Source organism: the organism of the source record quoted next, unplaced genomic scaffold, assembly GCF_019419815.1.
Source record: "Pyrus x bretschneideri cultivar Hongxiangsu unplaced genomic scaffold, Pyrus_bretschneideri_v1 Contig6, whole genome shotgun sequence".
In the NCBI taxonomy this organism is placed as follows: domain Eukaryota; kingdom Viridiplantae; phylum Streptophyta; class Magnoliopsida; order Rosales; family Rosaceae; genus Pyrus; species Pyrus x bretschneideri.
Window position 1 is genome coordinate 9910700 of NW_025999798.1, and position 22845 is coordinate 9933544.

At 37.8% G+C, this 22845-nt stretch overlaps 3 protein-coding genes across 7 annotated transcripts; 2 read left to right on the forward strand and 1 right to left on the reverse strand.

Moving 5' to 3' along the window:
• Positions 1-4799: 4799 nt before the first annotated feature.
• On the forward strand, positions 4800-8751 carry LOC103954129 (putative methyltransferase C9orf114 homolog). The gene is made up of 11 exons (XM_009365931.3): positions 4800-5085; positions 5185-5232; positions 5619-5783; positions 5864-5930; positions 6208-6272; positions 6385-6463; positions 6590-6708; positions 6857-6936; positions 7831-7900; positions 8003-8080; positions 8181-8751. Exons 1-11 carry the CDS (start codon positions 4879-4881, stop codon positions 8244-8246), a joined length of 1044 nt encoding a protein of 347 aa, XP_009364206.2. The 5' UTR covers positions 4800-4878; the 3' UTR covers positions 8247-8751.
• Positions 8752-9496: 745 nt separating this feature from the next.
• On the forward strand, positions 9497-18009 carry LOC103954130 (probable ATP-dependent DNA helicase CHR12). 2 transcript variants are annotated; one of them, XM_009365932.3, is made up of 12 exons: positions 9497-9862; positions 10193-10352; positions 11011-11075; positions 11302-11493; positions 11963-12112; positions 12580-12936; positions 13490-13749; positions 13898-14113; positions 15175-15382; positions 15474-15627; positions 15850-16452; positions 16878-18009. In XM_009365932.3, exons 1-12 carry the CDS (start codon positions 9686-9688, stop codon positions 17588-17590), a joined length of 3255 nt encoding a protein of 1084 aa, XP_009364207.2. In that variant the 5' UTR covers positions 9497-9685; the 3' UTR covers positions 17591-18009. The 2 variants fall into 2 exon arrangements, with proteins under 2 accessions (XP_009364207.2, XP_009364208.2); XM_009365933.3 differs by having other exon boundaries at positions 11305-11493.
• A 495-nt stretch (positions 18010-18504) lies between these two features.
• Positions 18505-22084, reverse strand: LOC103954132 (RAN GTPase-activating protein 2). Of its 4 annotated transcripts, none has more exons than XM_009365934.3 (2): positions 21898-22084; positions 18505-20557 (listed from the first exon to the last, which is right to left on the reverse strand). In XM_009365934.3, the coding sequence occupies exon 2, from the start codon at positions 20544-20546 to the stop codon at positions 18915-18917; it is 1632 nt and encodes a 543-aa protein (XP_009364209.2). In that variant the 5' UTR covers positions 20547-20557; positions 21898-22084; the 3' UTR covers positions 18505-18914. The 4 variants fall into 4 exon arrangements, with proteins under 4 accessions (XP_009364209.2, XP_048428016.1, XP_048428017.1 ...); XM_048572059.1 differs by lacking the exon at positions 21898-22084 and adding an exon at positions 21332-21874; XM_048572060.1 differs by lacking the exon at positions 21898-22084 and adding an exon at positions 21327-21873.
• Positions 22085-22845: the final 761 nt, after the last annotated feature.

Here is a 22845-nt window from a genome sequence, read left to right on the forward strand (position 1 = left end):
TCACAGGCTCGTGCCTCAGGTGCTCTTGTTCCTTTGACAGAGTTAATGCAGGGGCGGAAGCTGCGGCAAAAAGAGCTTTTGCCTTACTTCGGGTTGTGATGCCCGAAATATCACCACTTGCGGCGATGATGTTCTTGTTTTTTGCTTTGATTGCAGGAATAACTTGATCCTTTCTTGATGCCATTGGCGTTTTTCGATGATTTGAGGATAGAGATGAGAGGTAGAGATGTCCCACTGGGCGTGCCAAGTTTGTAAACACGAAAAATTCCTGAAACAAGAAACAAGAGTACGTGTACAAAAATAATATTTTTGTATTAATGATTTTTAGGATTACAATCTCTTTGTAATTGGATCCTCTGATTCTATCTTCGTAGGGTGTAGGTTTGTGGATGAGCTGTTGATCCAAAGGGCCGTCGGGGCTTGATCTAGGGATGAACAGTTGATGAATGGATCTTCAAGGGGCGTTGGGGCTTGAACCTGAAGAATGGGTGTATAGGTTTGTTGAGATTGTTGATCCAAAGGGCCGTTGGGGCTTGATCTTAGGATGAACGGATGATGAATGATGAACACTTTCTTCAAGGGGCCGTCGGGGCTTGATCTTGAGTCGGTGGAAGTTCTTCAAGGGCCGTTGAGGCTTGACCTTGAAGGAGGATTTGACGAAGAACGAAAAGTGTTTTCTTGATCCTTTGGGATTTTCTTGAGAGCTTTAGAGTTTCAAGGCTTCAAGGTTTTGGTGTAGGTTTCTAAAATTCTTTCTTTTTTTTCTCTTGATGGAGAAGGCTATTTATAGGCCAAGAGAGTGAATCACCACCATCCATTTTTTTTGGTGAAATGAGTGGAGTTGGTAGGTGAAGTAAATGTGTAATGTAGGTGAAATGAATGTGTGATGTAAGTGAAATGAATAAATGTTGTAATTTTAATACATTGGTTAACATTTATTTCACTGAAATTTCGGTGTCTACAGACACATGTATAATAAGTTCATAACTTAAAACCACATAAAATGCAAAATAGGAGGAAAAATAAGAAAATATAGTAATGTAGATAGGATTTTTTTTTTTTAATTTCAAAAAAAAAAAAAAAAAAAAACCTCCTAGCCACCTAGCCTGCTTAGGCGCTGCCTAGAGCCGTCTAGGGCCGCTTAGAGCCCAACCGATTTTTTCAACCGATTGCAAGAAAACGTCTTAGGTCATTACCGTCCAGCGCCTAAACGATCGCCTAAACCGTTTTTTAGAACATTAATATTGAATGGCAAATAAATAATAGTTAAAATAAAGAATGCATGTGCATGGTATTTAATTTTGTCACACGGAAAGGAATGTGAGTGAGAAGGGCCCGTGGGGGATAAGTGGCAGAGGTGTCAGTTTACCAAGCCTCCTTATTTCACACCCACCACTTGCCTGCTTTGGACCAATTTGGGTTCAACTAAAAGTATTTTCAACCTAAATCACAAGACAATTGATTGTTGACAGAGTTTCTACGTGGTCAGGTATGTAGGTCAAGTTAATAAAGTGTTATCACACTGACATGAGTAGAGTCAAATTAACTGAAAAATAAAAATATATGGGAGCTACGTGTGCTCTTTTAAGACAGATATATATAGTAATAAACATTAAATTAAATTTTACGTCTCGCAGTGGTTACATAAAACTTAATGTATAACAATGATATCTACGTAAATATTGCGAGAAAAACATTTACATATAAAGAAATGCTAAGGAAACTTTTAAAATGTGACTCTCTAAGGACTCTTTGTTACTTCACAATTAACGTCAATTTTCATGTCAATTTTATGAAACATTGTGTAAAAAATATGAAGTGACAAATATGATTCATGAATAGTCCAACTTCTGAGAGAGCCTCCAAAACATTTATCATGTGCCTCAAATGCCAAATTTATATATGCAATATGCATGCACTCTTCGCTTTCATTAAGAAATAAAAAATAAAAAATAAAAAATAACAAACAAAAAAAATCAACATCTATTAACCATTAGAAGTAAGAATAATATTTAGGTACTCACTTGGTGACTACTCAACTTTTGATTTGGCCAATGATATTGTACCACATATTTTATTATTTTAAAAAATAATGGACACATTTTTTATTTTTCTTGAGCTTTGAAAAACGAGAAACATGTGGCTATTTTTTATTGGATTTAAAAGTGAGTACATAAAGTACTCATTAGCGAGAACTTAAGTATTATCTGAGAAGTAATACTGTATTCTGAAATAGTTGTAATTTGTTTATTACCGAATTGGGAGGATTTGTGGTGAAAGATGCAGCTGCCTTAGACATTCTTGAATGTATTAAGAAACACAACGTTTCTTCTTCCAAACTGGATTAAGCAAGAACAAGTAATTTTAAGATGAATGCTTGGTGGTGAGGTGTGGACAGAAATGCAAAAAATGATTTTAATTTATTAAAAAAAAAATGGTTATAATTTATAAAAAGAAAATTGAATATAGATGGAAAATGTACCTAAGGTGTAATATTTGACACCTTATGTGGAAAGGTATATCGCTAATATTATTTACATGCTAATATTATTTAGAAAGGTATATCGCCAATATTTTCTATATGGCCTTTATGTCACATCCCGGTTCGGGAGACCATTTTTCGGGCCCGCTCCACCACCGTAGCACGATATTGTCCGCTTTGGGCTCCAACTACGTCCTCATGATTTTATTTCTGGGAACTCAGACGAGAACTTACCAATGGGTCATCCATCCTAGGAGTGCTCTCGTGCGCTACTCGCTTAACTTCGGAGTTCTCATGGAACCCGAAGCCAGTAAGCTCCCAAAAAGCCTCGTGTTAGGTAAGGATGAGAATATACATATAAGGATCACTCCCCTGGACGATGTGGGATGTCCCATTTATATAGAAAGGTATATCGCCAATATTATTTACATGCTAATATTTTAGATTTAATTTTAAATGATAGAGATATTTTGCATCCATTGATATTTGGTAAAATATTAATGTATAAAAAAAATTAAAATTAGTTAATCAGTTTATATAAATATATAATATAGTTAGAGTATTTAACCTAAATCTAATATCAACGAGTACACGAGCAAATGTCTAATTATATACTGTTATGTGACGCTTTTAACGCTTACATTATGTTTAAACAAGGGAAATAAATTTATAATTTAAATAAAAGTCAAAATTTACAAATTGACATGCACCAATTCCTTTGTTTGGCTTTATAAACATAGAAATTTAGAATTTCTGCATAGAAAAAAAACTTGGAATTTGGGACCTCCAATTTCCAAGTTTAAATTCCATGTAAATAGGTGTCATTTCCCAATTTCTATAATTGAGAGTTTAAAAATAACAAATTCCATATTCAATTCCGTTGTTCTTTTAGGTTAACCAAATAAGAAAATTTACAAATTCTAGAAAATAAAATTTTGTTATTTCAACTACCATCATTCTAAAATTCTTAAGTAATCTTAAATTTCTTCATCTAAACATAATGTTACGGTTTTTTGACGTGGGATTCAACATTTCTTTTTTAAGTTTATAAGAAAAACATATCCGTGAATAAAGGTGTAAACGCTCATTGCCACTAATGTGCAATTTCAAAGTTAAATGTGTGTTTGTTGTTACACTAGGGGTCGTGACATCACATATATTTTGTTCACCATTCTTGTTTTTATCATGCCTTTTTTTGTCATTTTATGAAGGCACATAAGTTTGCATAAAAGTTCAACACACACTAAAACACTGTTTTTTTACTAAAAGCATTTTTATAACTATCATTTATCAAACACTACCTATTTCATTTCACAGTTTAAAAGCACCACAAAAACAATTTTTTTTCTTTCCTAAGCATAGCAATCCCAAATTAGCACTTAAAATTCTGGCTTTGTTTTTGGGTTAACAATGGGGCTAAATGACCAACAAAGATAAACTATTATAAAACATCATGAGGCCTAGAGGTTCAACAACATTTGTCACTAGAAGGTGTCGGCAAGAGATAAGAGCTTGTTCAAAACAAATCGGACTAAGAGAATATGATAAACTCAAGTTAGCCCGTTCATCAACTACAAAATTTATTTTACGATAAACAAGATTGATACACAATTTCATTCATGCATAAAAACTCATGGCAAGCCTACACCAATTTACCAAGAAGATGGTTGTCACTCACACCTCGCAAGATCAAGTAGACAACGAGAACTTAATCAGATTCCACCAAAAGTCAAAAGAATCCCTTTGTTACAAACTAGTTGCAGACCCAAGAATATGCCCCAAATTTTACAAGGAGAACCTCAACACGGCTAAGGTTAGCACTTAAAGATCTAATTTGAGGTTGCTGTGCTGTGAAAAAACACTATTTTTAAAAGCAAAGGTAGAGTTTTCTGTTTTAGCCTCAGCTTTTATAAAAAACCGCTTTTAAAATAATTTCTGCAATGCTAAAACAGCCCTTGCACATGCCAAGAACCAAAGAAATTCTTAATCACACCACCTACTCCAAAATCACTTAAATTCATTTGGAAGTGCACTTAAATAATTGAAAGCGTTTTTGAGAAAAATATTTTGACTTTCAAAAGCACTTGCAGTGCTTCCTGTAAAAAAACACGAATTATGTGCTTCTTGTAAAAAGCTATTCAAATATTTTTTTTATAATTCACTTGCATTTTTAATAAGAATTGATTTAAAAAATATTTTCATCAAAACTGTTTCAGCAATTTTAAAAGTACTACCAATCAAACATTCTCTAAAAGGGGTTACAGTAGTCCAAACGAGATTTATGAATTTTTCCCATTTACCCAAACTCTTTTTACAAATTTATTTTTTCTGAACCAAAAACCCTAAACTCTCAAAAACCCTCGTAAAGGCTTTGGTAAGGACCACGTCGAACAGAAATGGGGAAGAAGAAGAAGAGAGCCGAATCAGAAGCAGAAGCACAACCAGAAGAGAACAAAGTCGACGCTGTGAATGGCGACCCTCATCAGAAAGATAAGAAGAAGAAAAAGCACAAATTCGACCGACCCGCCGTGATACCTTCCGTGAGCGTAGCCGTCCCCGGTTCAATCATCGACAACACTCAATCCCTCGAACTCGCCACCCGAGTATATTTTCTCTCCATCCAAACAGATAATTGCTCTCGTTTCACTTCCTCTTCATTTTTTCTAATTAATTAATTATGTTTATTACCAAATACTTCTCAGTTGGCCAGTCAGATTGCTCGTGCCGCGACGATTTTCCGAATCGACGAGGTTTCTATCTTTAATACTTGTTTATTTGAACTATGTGATTATCAAAATTTGAGGTTTCTGTTTGGATTGCTTCGGTAAGGGATACAAGCGCTTCTTGACTGCCAAAAGTGCTTCTGTATACGTTTGGTGGAAGTGCTTGTGGCTCAGAGGACGCTTTCTGGAGAAGTACCTGTGAAATGCTTCTTCAGGAGCACTTTCGAGGTGGAAATTCACTTGGATTTTTAACAAAAATTTCAACTTGTTTATAAATGAAAGCACTTTTAACAAAAGCGCTCGTGAGCATTAGCGGTTTCTATAGAAGCAATCCCAAACGGGCCCCTAGTTATATCATTTGATGTATAAATGAGCATATTTGTTTACTTTGTAGTTGATTATTGTATAAACAGGTGGTGATATTTGACAATAAGAGTGAGTCTGGCTCATTGCCACAAGCTGATTCAGATGAGAATGAAAGCGGTGCTGCTTTTCTTGTACGAATCTTGAGGTACCTTGAGACACCTCAGTATTTGAGAAAACCTCTATTTCCAAAACACAACAGCCTAAGATTTGTGGTGAGTTCCTCGCTCATATGTCATACGATGTTGTTGTTGTTGATTTTCAGCTTATACCTCGACTTACATTGCTTTGACAGGGCATGTTACCCCCGCTTGATGCTCCGCACCATCTGCGCAAACATGAATGGGGTCTGTTTCGGGAAGGTAAGGTGCAATGGGTGGATTTTAAGACTTCTTGTGATATTGAAATAATGACTTTTCTGGAAGACAAAAACTTGTCTGACTATATTTGTGTATACCGACGATGACAATTTTCAAGATATTAAACAAGAACCAACATGATAAATGAAATGGTTCAGACTTCCGACTATACATGGGATGATGGGATTGTACTATGTAGTTTTGTTTGGTTGTTTGTGCTTTCTGTTCCGAGTCTTTAGACATATGGCCATAACTTTGAGAGTGTGCGATAAATGTATAGGTGTCACATTGAAAGAAAGACCTCCCAACCTTGTGGGAACACTAGTTGATGTGGGCTTGAGTAAGGTACTTCCTCCAATTCTAGTTTACAGTAACAAGGGTTATTGCTTGATAGTTTCTTCCTCGCCTTCACCTCTCAAGACTTGGCCATTGGTTGATTTAGTGATGAAATATGCAGAATGTCATTGTTGATCAAGTACTTGATCCTGGAACAAGAGTTACTGTGGCTATGGGAGCCAGTTGGAACTTGGATGCTGGTAATGAATCTGTCCTGAATTTGTTTTCTGGCCTTTTCTGTTTTCTTTCTCAACCATTAACGGAGGCTTTACTATTGACTATGAATCTTACGTGGGTATTGGCTTCTTTCTATTGCATTGATCTAGATATATCACGCCAGGTTGTCTCATCCTCCAAGCCTAGGGAAGAAGCAGGAACATATTGGGGGTACAAAGTGCGCTATGCTTCTAATATTACTTCAGTCATGAATGAATGCCCATACAAGGTACTCATGCATTGACCCTATGATCCTCTCTCTCTCTCTCTCTCTCTCTCTCTCTCTCCCCATCCCGGACCCCTTCCCGTAAATACATGGTTTCTTGTTAATCATTCAGATATGGTGTTTCTTTATCAACTTTGTTATAAAATCACAGGGTGGCTATGACCATTCAATTGGTACCTCAGAGCACGGTCAGATTATTAATTCCTCTGAGCTCACTGTACCTACTTTCAGGTACTTTTCTCTGAACGTACTAACCATTAATAACATTGTGTTCATTAGATGCTGTGCATTTTGCATTCTCTGGGTAACTGGTAGCTTCTGAAGGCAGCTGTGTTTCTGTATGTTGTAATTTGATAGATGCCTATTGTAGTTTTTATTCATTGACTAGATTGCTTAGTTATTGGGCAGGCTCTTGATGTACCCGGGATGGAATTTCAACTTCTTTCAATCTGTTAACCTCATTCTAGATGCACATTCTTTTTAGGGATATGTAGAATATAACACGATGCCCTTCCGCCCCCTTCCTCCTTCCATTTCTTTTCTGTAGATGCTTAAATTGTTACCTTATGTGGGTTCTTTAGTTTTCTGGTTAAGTAAGGTTGCCTGGCGCCCTTCTCAGAGATTGGCCTGAGGACAACCATTTCATCTCTATTACAATATTTTATCCGTAAAGTTGCATTAAACAGAAAATGAAAATTGTACGTAAGACAATTACTGACAAGCTTCCAGTCATATTTTTTTTATTTGAATAGTTGACTGTATTCAGTTGTGTTTAAAACATCATGGGTATTTTGACTTTTTTTTAGGGTAATGCTATTCACACACCCCTTTTTACCCCTCACACACTTGTTAATTTTTGTTCATTGATCTTCTTCAATTCATTCGATTTGATGGCCGGAAACCGGGAAGGGCGTGTGAAAGGTAAAAAGGGGTGTGTGTGGATAGCACCACCCTTTTTTAACCTTCAGTTTTTTGAGAAATATATCAGATTTCCTTTGATTTTTAGTTTTCGACACTTAATATCTTTCTAGTATTACTACTTCCAACTATATTATGAAACTTTTTGAGCATGAGGCAAATGTGAAATTAGATACTTGTTAATTGACTGAATGAATATTTTGGCAGGCATCTATTGATTGCTTTTGGTGGACTTGCTGGGTTGGAAGAGAGCGTTGAAGAGGATGCTAACTTAAAGGTATCGTTCCTAGGGCTTTGGCGTGATATTGTGAATTGATCAGGGCTTTGGTTTTCACAACTTAGGGGGTGTGTATTCAATTTTTGTTGGATCTCTTTGAAGGCAAAAAATGTGCGAGAGGTATTTGATTTGTATTTGAACACATGCCCACATCAGGGGAGTCGAACAATTCGAACTGAGGTACTTATGGCATACTCTTTGCTCTTCTATGCATTTATGAAAACTTCTTATTGAAAAAAAACTGTGTTATTATTTGCTTAATTTGCTTCTTCATGGGCAGGAAGCCATTCTCATATCTCTTCAGTATTTCCAAGAACCAATCAGCCGAGCATTGAAGAGAATTTAGCATTAAAGTTCACTAATTGGAGGACATTAGGAACTTCCACAGTTGCCAAGATCACTGGGAATCCGAAATCAAGTCATGATTCTTCCGATTCGTAACTTTGCTTCTAACATCATTAAAGGCGGGAATAGCAATTATGCGGCAGAAGATTATCCTCGTCCTTTTTGTTCATTTGTTTCTGCCCAACTAGTCCACAAGCTGCTCAACCTTAAGCTGCATGATTAAGCGGACAATTTGTGATCTAAATGAAGCTGCAAGGTTGGAAGGAAAGTCTGCTAAAAAACTTAATTGATGTTGTAATCCGGGTGAATATTGAAGAGTTTTTGTATTGGCGCCTTGAGTAGGTGGATCGAGCGCAGCTGGTAAATTTCGGAGCACCAGCTCATTGTTTTCTTCTTGTAAACATGTAAGGTAGACAATTTTTTATGGGGTTGAAAACATATATGAAAAAACTGTATTGAAAACTTTAGAAAGCCAATAACCAAATATGGATGGGTTTTTTGGTTAACGATACGATTCTTTGAATTAGTCTAATCTATAGACTATTGAGATTCGAACTTGAGTGCAAATGAGGCTGTCGTAGCCAAAACTAATTCACATCTACTAAATAGAGGTGACTTGGCTTATTAGTTCGGATATGAAAATGGAAAATATTAAAAAATTTATCAAATAAAAACCTAAACGACTAACCTATCATACCAAACAAAACCGATCAATTTGGATGGTTACAATTTGGAAAAATAATCGTTATGGGGAAAGTCGTTTTGGTTAACAGTATAGGTGCATAAAGAACTAAAACAGATCCATACACACTCTATGCAAACAAAGAAAATTGAATAGGTTGATTTTGCCACTTCACGTGTTTATCACATGATAAAAACGTTGAATTCATGTTTGTGATTTAAATGCGTCATCCTTAATTGAAATGTCAAGCAATCTACGTGACTCCAATTGTCAAAATTAAATCTCCAAGTCCCTTAAGTGAAAAAACAATCCTATGAAAAAAAATTAGTTGGATGCAAATATACTTTAACCCAATACAATCCTATGAAATAAAAAGACCAACAAAAGAGAGTAGCAAAGGGCACAACCGGTATAACAGTGGACGGTCCCTATTTCTCATCCGCACAGGGGTAATTTCGTCATTCAAGAAAAATAGAGCCCCGTTAGGCAACACCACAAATATAATAATTCGGTCCTGATTTTTCCAATAAAACGCAAAGAGAAAAAAAGAGGGCGACAAAACCCACCCGAACGCCGAAACGAAAGCAATCACCCAAGTGATCCGATAAACAGAGAGAGAGAGAGAGAGAGCGTGTGATATTTGTAAAGCAACATCACAGATTAAACCCAAAAATAATTCAATTCAAAAAGTGACCGTTTGAAATCAGATCGTTTTGGGAGGGGTTCTGTGCGGTTTTTCTCTCCCGCCAAGGTCTCCAATGGCCGAGCTGGACAGCAGCAGCGCCAGCCTCGACCACGTCCACAAGACCAAGTCCCTGATCTGCGCCCTCAACTTCCTCTTCCGTAACCTCCCCCTCCCTCCCGACTTATTCAACGTCGTTTCCAACATCTACGCCGCCGCCCCGGATGCCCCTCTCGACGGTGACGAGGGTTTGGTACGGTTTCTTCCCACTCCCTTTTGGTTTTTCCTAGTTTTGGGTTTTGGGGTTTTGTGTCGGTTTTGGTTCTTGGGTTCTTGTCAATTTGGCATCCTGGGTTGGTTCTTTGTGTGAATTGGCGGTTTGGCTTCATTTCGATTTTGGGATTTTGGTGAAGGTTGTGGAGTATGAGATTTGGTAGGAAAAGTTTCGACCTTTATGTTTTAATTCAATTGAATTTCTTCACTGGAGGTGTAAGGGGGTTTGTTGCAGCTTTTTTGTTTGTCTTTTATAGTTTTGCTTTGTTGATTGGAAATTTATTGACTTTGAGATACGTAATGCTTGCAGGATGGCCCTGATAGTTCTGCTGCAGGAGAAGATTTATTAGCAGACCTTGGAGATGCACTTTTGGAACAACGTCAAAATTTCACGTCGGGTGCTGCATTAATAGAATCGAAAGAAAAACGTTATGAAAGCCACATTCAGCATCGGTTAACCGAACTCGAAGGTGACTAACTTTTACAATTTCATGAGAACTAATCACCTAGTGTTTCACATTCTTTTGCTCATTTGCCATTCCTGCTAAACTTTATGAATAATATTTATTCAGCGCCCAAGAACACTTTTGTATGTTTGGTAGAGCGGCGATATAATGTTATCAATAGGCTCCCAGTTGTTGTATGTGGAAATTCTGCACATTCAACTATGTTCAAACAACGTGAAGGAAAGAGAGAAAAAAAGAGAAGGAAAAGCTAATTTTTTTTTTTTTTTTTTTAATGATTGGTCTGGTTGTCTTCTGTCCTCTCACCCTCATTTTAGAGTAGGTGCAAAAGTTACGGATTTGATTAGAATGTGACCTGTAGTCCTCACCACCTTTGCTGAAGAGGATCAAGGTCAGGTTTGACTAGGTCTTTGCTCTGCATTTTTTTCTTGCAAAAGAACCATAGTGGTCATGTCTTTTAACCTGTATTGCTCTTAATTTGAAGACCACATCGTTTTTGCATCCTTGGGCCATGTTTTAATCTGTAATTACTTAATTCAATGGTCAGCCAGAAATTATTATTTCAACCCTATGAATAGTGTTCTCAACTGCTTTTGGAGTCTTGTTAGTGTTTTTATGCTGTACAATTATTGTCTAGCCTTACTTACCACTGATTTTGAATCAGAATTACCTTCAAGTAGAGGGGAGGACCTGCAGACAAAGTGCTTGCTCGAACTCTATGGGCTAAAGGTAAACTTGATGTACTGATGTTGTTTTGAAAATTCCCTTTCAGAAAGACACTTTTCTGTTTTTGCCTGTGAGTCACACTTTTATGTACTCATTAGCATTTGCCATTTTCTAAAAATATACAACAAAAAGAGTTATTATTGTGATTGTTATGGAGAGTTTTATGTTTTATATGTTCTGGTACCGATGGATGACATGCATGTCCTTGTTGGCAAGGACTTCTTTCTAGCAGCTTGCAGAATTGCAAAAGAAGGTCCGCTCTGAAGTGAGTTCAGAATACTCACTCCGTATGCATTGTGAGCATCCTGACAAAACATTGTTTGACTGGGGCATGATGCGATTGCGCAGTCCACTGTATGGTGTTGGAGATGCTTTTGCCATGGAGGCCGATGATCAGTTCAGGAAGAAACGAGATGCTGAGGTTATATACTAATACATGCATTACTTATTTGAAATGGTCACACTTAGAAGGGGGATAATGAAAATCTGGGGTTTTAGAGTAACTTGTATTGACAGAACGGGGTGGCACAGTGGAATTCTTTGATTGATTGTATTTGGCTAGTAATTTTGACACTCCTCTTTTAGCCTTCGGCATTCCTCCTGCAAGTGCAGAAGAATTTTAAATTAATCAGTTAGGAGTGCATATGGCTAAAAGAGAAGTACCAAAATTGCTATGCTTGTTTTTTAGGCTACCTTCTTTTGGTGTTGATAACGAGTAAATTGGGGTTTTTATTTTATAGAGAAGAAAGGCTATAAAATCTGAGGCATATCATAATTTTTATATTTTCTTAAAAGAGACTAATAATCAGTGGGACGATCTAAGTGAATACGTGTTAAATGCATCAGTGCATCCTGAAAGCTGCTGATACAGTAACATATCTTTGATGCAGCGCCTCTCAAGGTTAGAAGAGGAGGAGAAGAACAACATTGAGACTAAGAAAAGAAAATTCTTTACAGAAATACTTAATGCTGTTCGTGAATACCAATTGCAAATTCAGGCTTCTATGAAACGTCGGAAACAGAGGAATGATCATGTCCTGGTATGCTTTTTGTCTTTTCATAACTATTACTTTTTTTCTCTTCATCTGTAATGTCTCTGTTTAAATGTATGGGATAAACTCATCAAAGATGTTCATACTTAATTTGGAAGAGACCAAGGATCAGTCCATATTGCTCACACAATCTTGATCTCCTACTCAATGATGACGAGGCACAATATCCATGCTCACCATAACACCATTAGATTGAGATTGGGCGACTGATAATTGAATCCTGATAAAGTACTTTTCTTTTTTGAATGTATGTTAGCTGTTGGATTGTGATCCAATAGTTCGCAGGCATAAATTTTCATGCTCCCTGAGGAGTAGGTGACGATGACTGTACACACACACACACACCCCCATATTATATGTATGCATATGTATCAGAGATGCTTTAAAGGAGGATCCCATAAGCAAAAGGGGTCACGTGTGAGCCCAATCGTTTTATCATTATCTTATTTTGACAGAGTTGGCATGGAAAGCAAAGACAACGAGCCACAAGGGCTGAGAAATTGAGGTTCCAGGCCTTAAAGGCAGATGATCAGGAAGCATACATGAGAATGGTAAAGGAGAGCAAGAATGAAAGGCTAACAATACTTCTTGAAGAAACAAATAAACTCCTCGTTAATTTGGGAGCTGCTGTTCAGCGGCAGAAAGATTTTAAGCATTCAGAGGGTACTGAAGAAATGAAAGACTCTGAAGGTGATTTGACAGAGTTGGAAGAAGATGTGGACTTCATTGATTCTGATTGTAATGATGACAGTAGTGACTTGCTTAAAGGGCAGCGGCAGTATAACTCAGCCATCCATTCTATTGAGGAACAGGTAAAAGATAAAGTGTTATTCTATGCCATCATAGTTTTATTTTTTCACTCCATTTATATTCTGTTGTACAATTTGACATTTATGATTTATTTGTTTTAACTACTTGAATGGTATTGGTATCAGACCTTGACAGCTAAAATTTGAGCTTCCTAGGTCTTAGCATTAAATTAAGCCACAAATCACTCATGTGGAAGTTCTTTTTGTGAAATTTATGAATTTAAGAAAGCTCGTGTTAATCAAATGAGCACAATGCCTTGTGTTACTTATTCTATAAGACTGGCATTTGCGTTCTTTGTCTTAAGAGGATTGAGCCTTCTTTGGGAATTTCCCTGGCCTTTAAACATGCTTTTATTATTATTTTCTTGGCTATTATACATATAGGTATACAGGTGGGTGGATTATGCGTATGAATTAATTCCAGTATAAGGGGGTGGTCCATTTGCCTCATATTCCATGTGATCTGTTTGAAAGCTTTTTAAAAGCTTATTTGTGAGAGTGTTGGAATTGCTGAGTGCTCTGGAGCAGAGGATTTACTAATAATTAAATCCAACAGGTGACTGAGCAACCCTCCATGCTTCAAGGTGGAGAACTAAGGTCTTACCAGGTTGAGGGCCTACAATGGATGGTTTCCTTGTTCAATAACAATCTAAATGGTATTTTGGCTGACGAGATGGGATTGGGTAAAACCATTCAAACTATATCATTGATTGCATATCTCATTGAAAACAAGGGTGTCACTGGACCCCACTTGATAGTGGCTCCGAAGGCCGTATTACCAAATTGGGTTAATGAATTCGCAACATGGGCTCCTAGGTACATATACAGGGTCTTTAAACATCTCTCTCTGTCTCTCTCCCTCTCTCTTCCCCCATGTATATATGTAATATATACCTACCTACATACGTAATAGCATAAAAGAAGAATTCTGACAGATCATTTTATGTATTTTCTTCTTGATCAGTATTGTTGCTATTCTTTATGATGGACGTCAAGACGAAAGAAAGGCAATGAGGGAAGAATTATCAGGGGAAGGAAAATTTAATGTGTTGATCACACATTATGACCTTATCATGAGGGATAAACAATTTTTGAAAAAAATCAACTGGTACTACTTGATTGTTGATGAAGGGCATAGGTTGAAGAATCATGAGTGTGCTCTTGCACAAACACTTGCAGGGTATGTGCTACATGCCAATAGAGGCCTATTTTCTTTTGATGTTTTATTATAGGTCTATGTTTCTTCTTTCCCTTTTTAGCGAATTCAATAGGGCTTATTTTTAACCTTCTTATCACCCCTCTTTAAGTGTGAGAGAACACTTGCTTTAATGCTTCATTTTATGTTTTTGCTTTCCAAGTTGTGGTCATCTTGTTCACTCCTTGTGTAGTTTAATAGTTTTATAAGTAGGATTTATTAATTTTTGTTTTTGGATGGGCAGAAAGCTGCAGTATAGCTGTTTATTTCCTGCTATGACCAGAAAAAGCTGTTTATTTCCTACCTTTGGGTGAAAAAACTTTAAAGATGAATAGGAAACCCAAAAAATCTTCTTAACTCTGTAATAATACATTTGTGGTTAAGGTGAAAGGTTGGTTGTAAAATTAGATTTAGATCATTCAATGTACTTCCGAAGAAACAAAGAAAGGAACGAGTTTATCTTGCAGATCACGTAAGAATCTTAAATGTATCTGATGGCAACCAGCCAGAGTAGTCCTAAACCTCTCTAAATTGATGATTGCCCTCTGTTGTGTCACCATATGATTTTAATGAGCAAATCTAATAATACCAATGTGAATTGTCTCCGAGGGTCTTTCCTAGGTTTTTGTCCCCACTTCCTAGGCTCCTTACACCGATGAAATGTGAAGATTGAGACTGCTTACTTTGCAAATGACTTTTCTCTGTTCAGAGGTAAAAGAAAGTCGGTCCAATATTTGAAGTTTTGAACTAAGTCTTGATACACTGATTAGTTATAAAGGTCCATGGAGTTTCAAAATTCTGTTTCTGTGTTTCAAGTTTGCATATAGTTTCAGTAGTGTTTGAGTTTTTATGAAGATTAACTGCAAGTTATTGCCTATTTTGCTACATTATCAAATACATAAACGAATTGTGGTCCATAATTTTTATGGTCGATTATCCTTGAGTTTTTGAAAAGTGTTTTGGGTTAGCATTTGCTGGTTTCTTTTTTTCCTAGTTTTTATTTTTTTTAATATGAAGGCTTTATTAATTTTTTTACTTGGACACAGTTATGATATGCGACGAAGACTTCTGTTGACTGGTACCCCAATACAGAATAGCTTGCAGGAGTTGTGGTCCCTGCTTAATTTCCTTCTCCCACACATTTTTAATTCAGTTCAAAATTTTGAGGAATGGTTTAATGCACCTTTTGCGGATCGGGGCAGTATTACCCTTACTGATGAAGAACAGCTATTGATCATTCGCCGTCTACATCAAGTGGGTCTTGCTCGCAGTTTCTGTTTATTTTGGTTGTGGACTTTTTAAAAAAAAAAAAAAAAAAAAAGATTAAAATTTCTTTATGATGTAGGTTATACGGCCCTTCATACTGAGGAGGAAAAAAGATGAGGTGGAGAAGTTCCTTCCTGGAAAATCTCAAGTCATACTGAAAAGTGACATGTCAGCATGGCAGAAAGTATATTATCAACAAGTTACAGATGTGGGCAGAGTTGGGCTCGATAATGGTTTGTTCCTTTCCTCCATGATAGATCTGCATATCTGATATCAACCCTAACCCCCTTACTTTTCCTGGAAATCTTCTATATTGCATTACTGTTCATGCAGTTCACCATTCTTCTTACCTAAATTAGTTGAAACATTGTGACAGTTAACGTCCTTGAAAAGCAGTCTAAAATTGCAATGATTATTTGTTCTGTCATAATTTATTGATGCGAACTTGTTTTTAGGTTCTGGAAAATCAAAGAGCTTGCAGAACCTGACAATGCAGCTCAGGAAGTGTTGTAACCACCCATACCTTTTTGTGGGAGATTATAACATGTGGCGCAGGGAGGAGATCATCAGAGCATCAGGAAAGTTTGAACTACTTGATCGTCTACTCCCAAAACTCCACAAAGCGGGGCACAGAATCCTGCTTTTTTCACAAATGACTCGTCTCATGGACATTCTTGAAATTTATTTGCAACTTCACGACTTTAAGTATCTTCGACTGGATGGTTCAACAAAAACTGAGGAAAGGGGGACTCTGCTAAAGAAATTCAACGCTCCAGACTCTCCTTTCTTCATGTTTCTCTTGAGCACTCGTGCTGGAGGCCTTGGTTTGAACTTACAAACTGCTGATACGGTAATAATTTTCGACAGTGATTGGAATCCACAAATGGACCAACAGGCGGAGGACCGGGCCCATCGTATAGGTCAAAAGAAAGAAGTTAGGGTATTTGTGTTGGTTAGTGTTGGATCAATCGAAGAAGTAATTTTAGAGCGTGCTAAAGAGAAGATGGGCATAGATGCCAAGGTCATCCAGGCCGGACTATTTAATACAACTTCCACAGGTTGGTTGCACTTCAGTTTCATGCCATTTTTTTTTTTTGTTATGATGTCATTACTTCTAGTAAGAATGAGGTTTTATTCACTGCTTCATTACTTTGCCTGCACATGCTCTCTACACATGCATCACGTTCATACAAATCTGGTTTCTTAATACGTATGCATGTCGTTCCCAAGTCAATGATAGAAGCAAATTAGAAGTGCTGCATTGAGTCACAACTATTATCGATCTTGGGCTTGCTATTGACCCTGCATAAACCACAAGGTCAAAACTTTTTCCCCCCACTCACAGTAAAGTAACACCACGTCTACATCAGAGATTGAATGGAAGAGATGTCTTGTATCTTGCATGGTTAAGATGAACACATTTTCTTTATTTTGCGCTCCACTACGGCTGTATTCTGACAAAAGATATACGTTGTGTTTGCAGCTCAGGACAGAAGAGAGCTGTTGGAGGAAATCATGCGCAAGGGTACAAGATCACTTGGGACAGATGTACCAAGCGAGCGAGAGATCAACCGCCTTGCTGCCAGATCAGAAGAAGAGTTCTGGATGTTTGAGAAAATGGATGAGGAGAGAAGGCGAAAGGAGAACTACAGATCTCGCCTTATGGAAGACCATGAGGTTCCCGAGTGGGCATATTCAACACCTGATAAGCAAACTGCTACCAAAGGCTTTCATAGTGGCAGCATCACGGGAAAGCGCAGGAGAAAGGCAGTACAGTCTTATTCTGATGGCCTTAGTGATTTACAGTGGATGAAAGCTGTAGAAAATGGAGCAGACATATCGAAGCTTTCAGGAAGAGGAACAAAGAGAAATCATGTTCAATCAGATAGCGTTGAATTAGTTAGTGGTAATGCAGGAACAGAGGAAAAAGTTGCGAAATTGATTCAAAATGTTCCGTTGGCAAAAGAGGGAGCAAGTGAAGATACCTATGAGTTGACCCCAGGCTCGAAGAGACAGAAGTCTGAAGATCTGGAAGTAGAGAAACATGAAAGTCATGCAGCTGGAGGAAGTGGTTTGAATGGGCCTATCTTGACATTCAAGATACATCGAAAAAAGAGATCAAGCTATGTTAACCCAGGTTCCTCCTCCGATGGTAGAGGGCAAAATTCCAATGTAAGAGGTAATGGATGGGCTTAATCGAATTAGCTCAGCAGCGAACCCCTCATGACTTCTTACCTGAGCATGATTGTGGCTGCTGGTCTTGTACATGGTCTTCAGCATTGATCAGCTTTCTGCTGATCTTTTACATCTCAGCGCAGCAAATGCTTGATGTTGACTTAACCTCCGTACATTCTGCTGGTTGTGCGAAGCCTGGCAGTTAGAGCAGCAACGCGAACTTTATCGATAGCACCTTCCGATCTCATTGTCGGGCTCAGTAGGCATTGTGGTAGGATAATGAATCTAAGATGTCTGCACCACTTGTATCAAAGAAGAATAACGGTAGGGAAATGTATAAATTAATAATCTTTTGGTTTGCAATTATTTGGAGTGTTTTTAAGAATAAGATTGCATCTGTTTCTTGGAAGTTATTTAACAAGAAAGTTCTTGCTCGTAAAGTTCGTAAACCTTTTTTCTTTTTGTATGGATTTCTTGAAATTGTGACTGCTTCTAGAAGTGTTAAAAGCGTTTTTACAAAAGAAAATGCTTCTGATGGCTTTTACAGCTGATACGGTTAAAAATGCTTGTAGGTCGGAAACGTTTGTTTGGAGGACCTATCAGATGCTTAACCTTTTTTTAACAAAACAAATTCGAGCAAAGCGCTTTAGAGAAAAAGTGCTTCCAATAGTAGTCCCAAACGAGCGAACGATTCTATTAAACAGTAAAGGCCTGCGTCTAGAGATTTGCCAATCTACAACGACCAGCAGACACAATGAGGGCAAGAACAACCTTGGAGGCGCATCGAGGCTGTGTTCCATGAGTAAAAGCCTCTCAGAGAACAAAGCCTTTTTCACTCATGGAACAAAGCCAAATCAGAATCATCAAATCACGTCATTTAACAGTCAGTAATATCACACATTTCCTTCTAACGTCCCTCTAAGGAACATCCGATGAAACTGGAACGACATATTCTATTCTAACACCAGCAGCAATGCTTTTGCTGCATTTCATAAAATAATATCCAGAATAACCCTCATAGTCATATATAGCAAACATCCGAAATCTACTAAAGCCACATCTATCACAACAACAGGGGTGATGCTTACTGCACTCCTAAGGTTTGAAACAAAGAAAGATAAACCGACTAACATGACAATAAAAGAAACAATTAAACCCAATTCTACGAACACCCGTCATCACACAGCTTTAAGAAACGGCTGGTGCCAACTGATGCATAGTAAGATTCAATAGTCTTCCTAAAAGCTGCAAATACCCTCACCAGTAATTGATGTTAAAGAGGGTATTAACTCTGTGAAACCTAATCAGGAAGGAGAAAAACACCTAGACATACGAGAGAGGACCTCTATTCCTCTTGGCCAACTTCAAGGTTTTTCAGTTTGGATTCCAATTCATCCTCATTGCCTTTGCCCTCTCCAGATTCTTTGTCGTCATCTTCATCTTCGTCATCATCATCTTCTCCTTCAGGGTCATTCTCGTCCAAAGATCCAAGCGTGTCGGGAGATTTCCTGAATGCATCCTTCAGCTCGTCAATTCCTTCATCAGAAATGAAATTTGCATTGATGTTGAGCAGCTTAAAACTGGGCTTCTGAACCACAGCATGTGCCAACGCACGAGCCCCTGCTCTTCTGATTTGGTTGGTGTTGAAATCAACTTCCTGCAACTCAGCATGGCCTTCCAACACCTTGCTGATCTGAATAGTGCCTTCATCCTTAAGGCTATTCTCACCCAAATTCAGCTTGGCCAGATGTGGTTTAGCTGTTATACAAGCTGCTATGGCAGGAGCAGCTTTAGCTGTTATGTCATTTCCAGCAATGTCAAAGACTTCGAGTGCAGGGGCTGATTCCTTGAGAACATTGGCAATTGCAACTGCGCCCTCGTCTTCTAGGTTCAAGTAACTAAGGTAAATCTCTGTCAAATTGTTATGCTTGGAAAGAGCTTTACTCAATGCGACTCCACCTTCTACACCAAACATGTTGTCCCGCAAGTCCAGCTTTTCCAAATGGGTACAAGTCCCAAGTGCTTCAGATAAGGCAACTCCTCCCTCGGAGCCTACCCTCGTGGAGGAGCAACGGAAATTCTCCAAAAGGGGAGAACGCTTGACAACCTCAGCAGTAGCAATTGCTCCTTCATCTCCTGTCATATTATTATGAAAATGGAGGACTCTAAGCTTCTCTGTGGAAGGAATCAACTCACAAACTGCTCGAGCAGCTTCTTCTGAAATGCCATCATTCATCAAATAGAGTTCCTCCAAGTAACTTTGTGATTTCAGGAGTGCCCCAAAAGCCCGAACACCTTTCTCCCCCAAGGCATTGTTGGAGAGATTCAGATACTTCAAGATACTACCTTCTAAGGCAGCTGCAAATATATTCATGACTTCAAGAGCTTCTGCCTCCGGTCTTCCTGCTATAAAATCTGAGAGGTCAACTTCTTTCAACTGGTTCTTAAGAGAAACCAATATGGGCTCAGCAACACGGGCTGCTCCAAGACCAAAGCTTCTGTTGCTGAAGCATATTTTGGTGTAAGTGTTCCCTGGCTCCTTCAGTGGCTTCAAAAGCTCCTCAGCTTCCTCAGCCTCAATGAAAGCCCGTTGGCCTTTCGATATATCAAACAAAGTCTCAGTGGGTGTGGTACCAGATGTCACTTCGCCGTCCTCCTTGCTTCTAGGTCCCTTTTTAAGAACTTCCAGCAGGAGCTTACTGCATTCCCGGGCATAAAGCTGCACTGCAGAACTTCCATCCCCATCTGGTTCATTTTCATAGTTTTGATCTGCAGTAGCAAAAGCGACATCCTCAATTCGTTTTGCATTTTCCTCAGCCTCTTCCTTACTCAGACAGCCATACTTCTCAGTGAAAAGGGATTTAGAGCTAAGATTGTTTATCATCCGCTCCGCAAGCACTTTCCTTGTATTTTGGCTAGGAGGCCATAGTTTAATTGAAAATGGACGGCGTTCTGAATTCAGAGTTGTGGCATCCATTGCAACAAAACCTACAAATGGCAATCATAAACACTTTAATAAAGTGATAAGCAGCCTACTTATGCCATACATATAAAGTTCCAAAATATTAAATGATAACCATCATGAATTTACCAAATGAACGTTTCAGGATATGAGATAAAACTCTTATAACATCAGAAACATCCTTTACCCAACATAGTTCTTGACAACAGAAAAAATTAAGTTAATATATGCACGATTATAACTGTTGACCTAGAAAGTAGAAACTGCGAAGAAACTTGGAATATAGAAAATAACAATTATGCAACAAAACTTCTCTTCGTCTTCCGGGGAGGAGAAAATTTGTAACGTAAACAAAATTAAAAGCACTAAACTAAAACCTTCTAAACTACTATCATGCAATTCCTTCATTTTTAACTTTGAAGCAATTGTTTCCCCATATATATAGATTCCCAATATGCTATGTTGCCCTTTATTACCAATCAAGTTTCCTCTCTTTCCCCCCTTTCTAGCAATCAAAAAGAGGTTAGAGGAAATTTCAGAGTTCCATTTGGTAAAAGGTATCATCAACAAATGAAAACGATAGAGTGAAGCAGTGATTTTCGCTACTTATAATCTAAAACATTGGAAATTTTATCATACAATTAAAGAATCACCATGCGGAAAATTACCCTTCCATTATTTTTGTATAACTTTTCACCCTACAACAGTCCATCTTTAAGGATCATAAAAAATTAAAGCGGTCAGTACAGCACATTCGCAACAGATATGCTCTCTCAGAAAAACCAAAGAGAAAACCTCACTGGGCTGCTCAACTATCCAATTCATAACAGATCCAACATTTTGCATCCCTTCCGTCCCCAACCATGGGGTTGATTCCACTGCAAACCATCTCGTTCATTCTCTCGGTTCTTATCACCAACGCATACTCACACATATTAAGAAAGAAAAAAAAAAAAATCAGATTCTTAAATTTGGCTCATCTCATTGAACCAACCCCATTCTCCTAAACTAAAGATAAAATTGTCAAATGACCAATGTCATGAACTTATTTATTAGGTAAATGTCAAGGTACCCAAAAACTACCATTATAAAAAACCCACAAAGATTCAAACTTCTGCAGTCAATATGATCTGCAACTAATAAAAAATTAATCAACTCGAAATCAAATATAAACCCAAATGAATCTGAACCCACCAAGCAAAACACAAAACAACCCAGAACAGATAATCAATGAAACAAAACCATATGGGGTTTAACACCTTCAAAGATTTCAAATTAAAGCCAGATTATCAAGCACAAAAAGTTACCCTAAAACTGGAAAAAGAGGTAAAAACGAAGCAAAAGTCGAAGAAAAAGAGATGGGTACCTTTACTTTCCACGCCGGATTTCTGCGTACTTTGGGACTTATCTAAGATTCAAACGGAACTCAGAAATGGAAGAAAGCAGTGAGGGAAAAGAGAGTGGAGGGAAAAACTGAAATTAAGGGCAGCAGAGTGCGTGTAGGTTTTTTGTATTTATACTTGGGGGAACATTGCGTCAATTATCATGTGCGTTTCCGGCGGCCACTTTCGATGTTTGGAAAGGAAAATAGCAATGTGACCTTATCCGAACAGGGTACCGTTTCAAAACTGAATTGGGAAAATTACACAAAATTACCTTAACTATGAGTTGAACGATACTATCATACCTCATTTTTTAAAATTGACAATGTTATACTTCATCTTTAGAATTTGTTCCAATGTTATACCTCCGTAAGTTTATCTGTGAATTTTTTTAGTTAAATGCTAACGTGACTTGATCCGAGACCCAGTTCCTTGCCCAGATGGATTCCACGTGGCACCACACCCAATATTTTCCCACCAAATGGCATCCAGTGAGATTCTCAATACATGTGGCTTTTCTCACCGGATGTCATGTGAATATTCCATTAAAATTTAAAAAATATATTTAAATTAAAATTTAAAAAGTAAGAGTACATTGTAAATTGTGCCATTTGAATTGTTTTTCCCCTCGGTACATCCAAACCCTATCGATCTAATTCCATTCTCAATTCCGGAAAAAAAAAAAAAAAAAAAAAAAAAAACCCTTAACCCTAGTTCTCATACAAGCGGTTTCAAATATCGAATAATCAAATTAGAAATTCAGCGAAAATCCCTAAATCATCTTGTCGACTCGCTTCCTTGACTTCGTTGGTGTTGGAAGGGGGTTTCATTTGGGTTTCAATGGCTTCGAAGAAAAATCGAAGGATTCGACGTGGGGTGGTACGTGCGCGAGGATCTTGACGAAACGACACCTACCTATTGTAAGTTTTTTT